Source organism: Jatropha curcas, chromosome 7 (assembly GCF_041381405.1).
Source record: "Jatropha curcas cultivar XTBG-Jc1 chromosome 7, XTBG_Jcur_1.0, whole genome shotgun sequence".
NCBI lineage: Eukaryota > Viridiplantae > Streptophyta > Magnoliopsida > Malpighiales > Euphorbiaceae > Jatropha > Jatropha curcas.
The window spans coordinates 26,930,957-26,940,624 of record NC_143157.1 but is presented as its reverse complement, the minus strand read 5'-3'; the positions used below and the strand labels follow the sequence as shown (position 1 = coordinate 26,940,624).

The window sequence follows — 9,668 nt, the reverse complement described above, 5'->3', positions numbered from 1 at the left end:
TTATTTCTAATATATTATATTTTATAGACACGCAACTAAACTACCAATGAATAAATAAAATTGTTAATATATATTAATTACGCCATGTTTAGCGATATTAATTGAACGTCAAAGCGCGCATAAATCCTGAATATATTATCAAAAGGTCAAAATCTAATACCTAAAAGAGGTTCTTCAAATTTCAAATGATGAGTTTCAACTGAGAAACCTGAACTATAATTTACTAATTTGTTGTCATTATAATCCACCCTCAATCTTTGAATACTAATATATATATGATATGCTATAAAATAATATAAATTATTTAAAACGTTAAACACCGTCTTAAAAGTTGTTACAGCAAAACGAGACAAGACATTAATGAAAGAAATACGAGATTCTTTAATGGAAGTGAGAAAAAACTGCAGTCCTCACACCTCAATTTCTTCTATATATCATTATATTCAAACTAGTATCGGTGTATGGTTACTGGGGGATTAAGACAATGATCATAACTGAAACAAAATTGGCAACTTATTGTAGATTTGCAGGTTTACTTTCTTAGGGCACAAGAGAAAATGCTCATTCGATTTGTTGTTCAACTACATATCGTATGTCCAACCATCACGGAAACACTCATTGTTCAATCAAAACCCACGTCAAGCCCACTGTTGACTCGTATGCTTGTTACTTGACACTTGTAATACTCATCTTTTCTGTGAAAGATTTACTTCACTTTTAGCACCATAATCTAGTGATTGAGGATTTCTTCTGAAAATGAGACTTGCGAGCCACCATCACACCATGCTTGAGCAACCCTGAATCCAATTGGAGATAAGTAGGAAAATAAAATTAATCTGAGCCTCAGCTCAAAGTGGGGAACATTGAAATGCATTTGTGTTTGGACTAATAAGGCAAAGCCAACCACTCGATGGATTTATGGTGGAGACTTTTTATAAAACATTGAATTGAAAGAGACTCTCACTACTCAAACCAATTGAGCTCAACAAGGAACAAATTCTAAATACTCCATAAAAGAGTTCCTTTGGCCGCTCTTTAATCTTTAGTGGGTCTACCTATACACTAACCTCTCAAAACCTAACATCCCCAACTACTCAAATTGAGCTCTAGTGATCTTTTTTTTTTTTTTTTTCTTTATTTTTTCCATTTTTATATGCTTAATGAACCAAATCTAATCCTAATTCATATAATGATTTTAGTATTAGCGCATTGACAATTCGCATGCAATTATTTACATCTTAAGTTGTTTGATTAATAATAAAAAGACCTGAACTCAATAATTTCATTAAAAACGTTTTTCTTTATTTAAATCAATCGAATTATATTTGATTATTAATAAAATCCATAAAATAATACTAGGATTAAGACACCCATCGTCGTAATAGTATCAGCCAATGATTTGAGAGGGTTGAACCAATAATTTGATCCGAATGTGGGTATATAACGTCATGAGAAATTTATTTAGAAAAGTTTTGTTCAATAATACCATGATTAGAATATGTAATACACTAAAGAACCCATTAAAGACTTTACAACAATAAGATCATAAAAGATGTAATCATTTTTAAGTTTTAGTGTCCAAAAAAGGAGTATTAGCAAGAAGGGTCAACGGAATTTGCATACTCTTGAACACTAAATATCAAGTGCGCATTATTATAATTTTATTTTCCTAATTTCAACAAAAAAAAACAAGAAACAAATTGTGCAGCTTTTTTTATCTGGGACAACCTGTAAAGCCACCATCACTTGACAATAAGCCATTCTTTTGATAAAGCACCCTTTTTTAATATTATTTATCTCTAATTTTTTCTAATAAATAAATTCATCTATTTTTAGATTTAAATTCATTAGACTACTTAATTCTTTTTTTTTTTTTTTGATAAATGTTATAATGCTATAGTGTTACTATTCAGTCTCATATTTATTATTTTTATTAATATTTAACGGCTAAAATATACTTTTTTTAACGAAATACTAAATAAATTAATAGAGCTAAATCTTAAAAATCAATTAATATATATATAGTTTTTTAGTAAATTAGCAAACACATAAGGTAGACACTAAATAGTAATTAGAATCAAACTTCAGAGACTAAATATATAAAATTTGTCCCTTGAAAAAATTTTTCTAAAAAAAAAAAAAAAAAAAAAAAAAGAAAAATACCACCATCACTTATTATATAGGCCCCTAAGCTTATGCAAAGGTCATCTTATAAACGGGGCAGTCCAAATTCATAGGACCAGCACAGTTACTATGGATCTTCAATTTTGGATCTAAAATCCCTATTTTTTTTGGGATTTGATGTAATCATGTATAGCCTTTCCAACCAATAAATAAATACCTTTTTTGGTTTTTGCATGGATGTACCTGTTGCAAGTCTCGTTTACGTCATCGTTCGAATTTATGGGCTAAAGGCCCATTGTTTGATATATTCTCTGAATCATTGGACTTCAATAAGACCCAATAATAACAAATGGCCCATTTATTTAATTTTTTGGGTGTTCTGAGGTACAACAACAGTGACAGGTCACAGGTTTTACTCTCTAGTGTATTTTAATGTGAACATGCTCATTATTTGGGTTGCGTGTCGTTTACAAAAAAACGGTGTGTCGTTATTAAACTGATTATTTTTTCTTCCTTTTTAATTGACAGAAAGAAAATGTGCTAATTAAATAAAATAAAATAAAATTAGTTACATAATCTAAAAGTTACTTGGAGATTATTGGTTGAAAGCAATCCTCCTCAAATTGACGGCAGAGTGCATATTATATTTTTAGATAATAAAAATAATATAAAATATGAGATAAAATTTCTCTTCAAATAATATAAAATATGAGATAAATTTTATCTTTTTGTTTTTATTATTATTGTTATATAAATTGAAGGAGGACAAGTCTCAACTACAAAGCATAAAACATCAACAGCAGCCATGCAAGCCCCGCAACCAAGTTTTTCAGGTTCCATCAGGAAGAGGAAAAGCAAAAGATTAACATCAAGATTCTCTTCAATTGTAAGGACGACGATGGGCCTAACCAATTCTTACGAGCGAATTTCAAAGAATAAAAATGTAAAAAGAGGTCATATAGCCATGTACGTCGGCCAGGAAGACGGTGCAAAAAGGTATGAAGTTCCGGTTGATTATCTGAATACCCCGGCGTTTCAAGAATTGATCAGGGTCGCTAACGATGGTGTTCTTGATACCAAGATTGATGGCCCAATAGAGATTCGTTGCACTACTGATATGTTTGATAAAGTCTTATTGGATTGTGCTAATACTAAGGGATCAGAGTCGTCTGAAAAACCGCCTGGTGTTTGAAATTGATATATCTTTGAATGAGGAGTTTGATTTAACATATTGTTGTGATTTTATTTAAAAAGATTTCTGATGAATTGAGAGAGAGAAATGATTTTGATTTTCTTTGTATACTTATTGATTTCTCTTTCTTGTTTTTGTTTGAAATTTTTGTAAATTTTTATGTTATTAATTGTCTGAATGTTAGTGCATATCGATGTTTAATATTGTAATTCTTGACCCCATTAACTTTTGTTTCATCCACCATTTTTATTTCATGTTCTATTATTTTCGTGTAAGATAACCACACTTACCATTTTAATGATTTTTTTTTTTTTTTTTTTTTTTGACACAAAGGAGGAAAAGAAGACCCAACAAAGAAAACAACTGAATCGTAGCAATTTAGGTCGAGCAACACCTTGACTATGCCATCTTAACAAATCAAGAATTTGTAAAGGAAGCTGATGAAGAATATGAACCTTTTTTTTATTATTGATTTGAAATATTTAAAAATATTATTCGTAATATTTTATTAGTCCTCCAAGTGGATTAAAATTTTATTATCTAATTTTAAATGAATTTTTTCCGTTCATTTATTTATTTATTTATTTTTGGCATTTTCCTTTATACAGGATCGAGCAAAGGAGAAGATTTTGCCTCTTCTACTAGAGAAGATTTTTGCCAAGGAATTTGCAATCATATATATAAAGAAGTGTATGCCAATTGGCAATGCTCAAATATCGTAAAAGAATTTAGAAAAATAGAAATTCTATTTTTACATGCAAATAGAGGTGGTTTATCCTTTGAGTTATCTTGAACTCGACTCTAAGGTTGAGCTGAGGTTCCGGAGTTTAGGTTCAATCGTACCTCAAATTAGCTATGTATGCAACTTTTCTTTTTCTTAAAAGAAAACTATGTAAATTCAAATATATATTTTGCATGATATTATTGGAATTATTCTATTCTATTTTTTTTATTTTTATGTGTATTTCACATAGCTTTATTCTATAGCAGTACATTTTAAATCTAGTTATTTTTAGTCAAAGCACATTAATTAGCAATATATATGCATAGAAGAAAAAAATAAATGCTTGCCTTGCCTAGATAGCAATTCATAAGTTTTCCATATGTGTGTAAAAATGATAACAATATATGTAATTAGTTTTTTTTTTTTTTTTTTATCCCACTTAAAAGATAAAGAAAATAAAAATATTTAAAAAAAGATATGGCCCAGGAAGGGTCAAGGCCCTAATCTTTTTGTGCAATCTAGCCCACGTTAAGGGTTCTTTTAGGCCCTGCTCAGTGCTCACCTTTACTCAGTGGACTTTGACCAAAGTAAATTCAATGGAAACTATATTTCTTTTTTTTAGTGTTTTTATTTCTAATTTAATCAATTGTTTCTTCCGTTTGAGAAAAGGGAGATAAGTAAATAAATAAATAAAGCAAAATAAAATAAAATAAAACTTTTGAAAAGAATCAAGTCAAAACGAAACAAGATATGCTTAACAACCCTGGCCAATACAGAAATGGGAATTGATAGCAGAGAAAGTTAATAAATGCAAAACTGAAAGTGTTAGGTCGTTGGTCTTTAGTCTTTTCTGCAATATGCAAATGCGCCGCCTAACCTCCACTTGTCGTTATTTCCATTTCTCCTGAAAACACTATTACCCAGTCAATTCTCTCTCTGTTGGTGTATATCCCATACCCAATTCGTATCTCCAATATACAAGGGACGGAACTGATCACATCATGTCTGACATAGCTAAAGATGCATGGAGAAAATATCTGATTCAACTTCAGGCCCACCCTCTAAGAACCAAGGTCTTTTCTATTTCTTGATCGCTTCCCCTATTTTCTTGATTAACCCTTAATTAAAGTCTGTTTCTTTGTTTGATTTTTGTTTTGTGGGTGTCTCAGGCAATAACATCTGGGGTATTAGCTGGATGTAGCGATGCAATTGCTCAGAGGATTTCTGGGATCAAAAGGCTTCAGTTGAGAAGATTGTTTCTTATGATGGTAAGTTGACTTTTTTTTTTCGTAAATAAAAATTTTGACATATTGTCACCTAGGTTGGATCTGATTATGAAGGAAAAAAAAAAAAAAAAGAGTAATATCTTGGACCTTTAATGAAATGGTGTATCATCATCTTTACATTCTTAGTGTTAAACCTGTTAATTATAAATATTTTGAGAGTATTTATTCCCCAGTTACCAAACAGAAGAATTAATTGATAGAAGTACCTTTGTATTAATGAAGTTAATAGCAGTTGTCTTTTTGTGTTGCGAGTTTGATTATTTTCCTACAAATGAATACCTTTTTTTTTTTTTGCAGCTATATGGCTTTGCTTATGGAGGACCTTTTGGGCACTTCCTTCATAAATTAATGGATATTATTTTCAAGGGAAAGGACAACAAAACTGTTGCAAAGAAGGTAAGTTTCCTGTTTGGAGTTAAATTCTTTTTTTACGTGCCTTAATTGTGCCTAACTTGAGCAAGTTTGAGTTCATGAAAATTGTTTTTGTTTTCCTTTTCTTAGTTTCTTGCCAATGACTTCTTGATTAAGAATTAATTATTGAAAGTCTACTTTTTGGTAACTTGTTAGGTGTTGTTGGAACAATTAACATCTTCTCCTTGGAACAATATGCTTTTCATGATGTACTATGGCTTGGTAATTGAAGGTATTTCCATCTATTACGTAATTCACCCCCCCCCCCCCCCCCCCCATTCCTTTGATATGTTGTAGCCATTTTCAGTTTGTGGTTTCCCAATGTAGTACCTTACTAGCTTGGTTGTTCTCATTGTTTATGTGGTTTCTGCAATTCTTTTCCCATTACAAAGTTATAACAGAACACTTCATTTATATTCAGTTATACTTTGTAGAAGCATCAACAATTTACCTCTTGTTCATAATTTCTATATAGTAAAGCATCTAAACTTACCCAAGTCAACTCTGTCATATACTGTTATATATGAGGTGCAATGTACATTAACTGCTGTACCCTGAGGGCTTCATCACAAAGGAAATAAGGAGTAAGGTTTATTTGTTTCTAGCTTAAGCTCATCCAATTACTACTTTTGATTGCCACAACCTTGGTCAAAATGTGATTTCTGCTGGTGAAGGCATTCTTGTAACACGGATTTCGCCTCTTTGAATGAGTAGGAACAGTTTGGTAAGTTGTCTTTATGTGAAAGAATTAACCCAAAAAGTTGCTTCAATATGTAAAAGATATGGTTCCAAGACTTAATTGCTTTTCCAATGTGCATCTCATCTTGATGTGGACAGTTGGAGCATTTTTTATTGAATTCATGCCAGAAAAGATATAAATATCTTAATGTGCATGTCATCTTGATGTGGACAGTTGGAGCATTTTTTATTGAATTCATGCCAGAAAAGATATAAATATCTTTGTCACAAAATCACAATCACTGGACCAGAAAGTAAGTGATGTATGCTTGTCTGCTTTTGGCCATGTCATCGCTAGATTGTTTTAATGTTTCCTCAGATAAAATGCTGAGTGAAAAAAATTATGATGGTAAAACAGATAAGCCAACTTTTTTTTCTTTTTTTTTGCCATCTATAAAATCTGCTATCTATACAGAAATTCTTTGTTGTTATTGTAGGAAGACCATGGGGCTTAGTCAAGAGTAAGGTCCTGAAGGACTACCCCTCTGTTCAATTGACAGCATGGAAGGTTCAGTAATATAAACTATTTTCTTCTTATTATTAATACTTTTTTCTCCATTTTTCCCAATAACATTAAATTGGTTTTCAAATTTGCAGTATTAAAATTTTGGTGCTTATGACTTGCAGTTCTGGCCTATAGTCGGTTGGGTGAATCACCAGTATATGCCATTGCAGTTTCGAGTTCTATTTCAAAGCTTTGTTGCTTCATGCTGGTACATTCTCTATCTTTCAGCTCTAGTCTCTAGCTTTCCTAAATCGCCACACTTCCTTCTAAATCTATGTTATAGAGAAATATGATAACTTATGAATATGTTTTCTACTGCAAATGTTATTACAAACTCAGCACTCTGGCTCAACATGCATTGCTTATATTACATCATAGGTCCATATGTGATTGATTCATAACTATTAAATAATGGAACACTCAAAATTAAGTTAATCAAAATTTTGAAAAGGGCAAAAAAAGACAACAGAAACTGGTAACCACCATGTTGCCCCAGCTTCTTTTTATGAACTTTTGTTATTTCAGATAAGTTTTCATACAAGAATTTAAAATTCATCTTGGCTTGAATATTAGACAGTTTTTATTTAGTGTATCGGCGTGTGAATTGGATTCCTGCATGTTTTCAATTTATTTCCTAATCCTAACCTTGAAATGAATCTATATGATGCTTATAATAATCGAAACACCTGGGCATGCAGCTAATTTTAGTGACAAAAATTAATTTATGTAAGAATTATGTACTGATGCATGCTCGGCATACTGTGATTTCAGGGCAATCTTTCTGAATCTGAAAGCGAGAACAGCTGCAATCAAGCAGGCATAGAATGCAATGACCTTTTGGATTTCTTTCTGCATATTAAGCCTTAGTACTACATATTTTGTTAAAATTAAAGTTGAAAGATTAAATTATTCTCTACAATTCGGTAGTAGCACCAATTTCATGAGACTTCATGTTGTTTTGGTACTTGAGATTAGTTTAATTTTGTGTTGTGGTTTATGCGATACAGCAAATTACATATTGATAGTATAATTTTCGTATGATTCAGTAACTTAATTTCAAGATTTGTGAAGTGTTTTGATATAATAATTATGTGAAGGATATATTATGCTTCATCTTGTCTTAATTTTGGTGTAAATGATCAAATAATTAAATATTATTTAACAGTAAAAATGACATTTTTTGAATAAAACAACTAATCATTTTAATGAAATTAAATTTCAAAGGCAATTCAATGATTTTACCAAACATTAGGGATTTTACTAAAATGAATTGACCCAAGGTTTTATTATATAAAATTCTATCATATAAAGGGAGTGCCTTCCAAATGACTGAGATTTTTCTTTTTTTTTTTTTTTTTTTAATATAACGATAATTAAGCTTTAATCCCAAACTAATTAAGTTCGATTATATCAACCATTTGTTTCCATTCTGCTTTATTTATAGCCGAGTCAACGCTAATGTTAAAAACAGTAACATTAACAATGCTAACGTAAAAAGCGACAAAATTATGGAATTGAAAACAAATAATACAAGGATAAGTAATTAAGAAGAAAGTGTAAAAAGACTAAAGACGCTAATTATTATGTTCATAAATCATAGAATAAATATCATGTTTCAATGGAACACTGACAAGTGGGTGTGGTTGGGAGTCATTCTGTCCAGAATAATTAAAAGAAAAATAAGCATGGATTAGTCAGCAGAAAGATGCTTAAACAACGTCTTTGGTCAACCATCGTTGTTGCTAATTAATTATTAGCTCAGAAACAAATTAAGTTGAAGTGCTGGACATAAAGTAGGGACAACGAATGCTAAACCTTCATGATCATAGGATGGAAAAATGAATTTTTCTAATTACGAAGGAAACTTCTAATTTTTGTCTTTGTTACTGAATCAATACGAGGAAATTCGTACCAAATCGGACTTTCCAGCTGCTTCTTATTCCATTTTCACCAAAATGTATTGAACCTTCCTGCTTAAGCTTCAAATTTCTTATTCCAGATGACAAAAGTAATAATATAAAACCCCAAAAGGAGGAAGAGAAGAAAGCTCAAGGAAACTTCTATCTTTTGTCTATATATTCGTGTAGTTGGCTCTAACCAAAAAAATCAGTTTCCCTTGCCTTAGTCGAACACTGCCACTATACTGGGTAGCAATAGCTTTCTATTAATGTTTAGAGCTTTTGACCGATCAGATTATGAAACATTACTCTCATCAAATATAGTTGATAGCTATTTGAACAACTAATTTTAACGAATAAAGTCTTACTCTTTGAAGTTTAATTGAAACTTACTAATTTATTCCTATTATTTGATCATGAATTCTTCATAAAATTTCGCTCTGTTAGACTATTTTATTTTTTTGTCCATAACCATTTGATCCTTCATGTTTAATATAGTGTTACTATTTAGTCTTACAACTTTCATGAGTTCGTATTTGATGGCTAAAAATGTCTTGTTAGAACATAGACTAAATAATTTAAATATGATTAAACTTTAGAACGAATCAATACTTTTACCAAATAGTAGAAATAAATTAGTAAAATGTCAAGAACTAAATAGTTAATTAACCTTGTCTTAGTTAACCATATGCATTCCTTATTCTTAATTAAGGTACTTATTTGCAAAAATCCAGATTAATTATACCTCAGCATATACAAAGAAAAACTCCAGAATACAATACTAGCATGC

The 9,668-nt window shown here is 30.6% G+C and overlaps 1 protein-coding gene across 1 annotated transcript; it reads left to right on the top strand.

The window, feature by feature from the left end:
• The first annotated feature begins 4,771 nt into the window (after positions 1 to 4,771).
• LOC105632167 (Peroxisomal membrane 22 kDa (Mpv17/PMP22) family protein) lies at positions 4,772 to 8,040 on the top strand. The gene is made up of 7 exons (XM_012214485.4): positions 4,772 to 5,113; positions 5,210 to 5,308; positions 5,624 to 5,722; positions 5,894 to 5,969; positions 6,913 to 6,983; positions 7,103 to 7,188; positions 7,752 to 8,040. The coding sequence occupies exons 1-7, from the start codon at positions 5,042 to 5,044 to the stop codon at positions 7,801 to 7,803; spliced, it is 555 nt and encodes a 184-aa protein (XP_012069875.1). The 5' UTR covers positions 4,772 to 5,041; the 3' UTR covers positions 7,804 to 8,040.
• The last annotated feature ends 1,628 nt before the right edge of the window (positions 8,041 to 9,668 follow it).

Excerpts from the sequence above, each read along its gene's own strand:
- LOC105632167 (XM_012214485.4), top strand. The coding sequence starts at position 5,042 with ATGTCTGACATAGCTAAAGATGCATGGAGAAAATATCTGATTCAACTT. Across the intron at positions 5,309-5,623 it reads GAAGATTGTTTCTTATGATG|CTATATGGCTTTGCTTATGG; the intron begins GTAAGTTGACTT and ends TTTTTTTTGCAG. Across the intron at positions 7,189-7,751 it reads AGCTTTGTTGCTTCATGCTG|GGCAATCTTTCTGAATCTGA; the intron begins GTACATTCTCTA and ends CTGTGATTTCAG.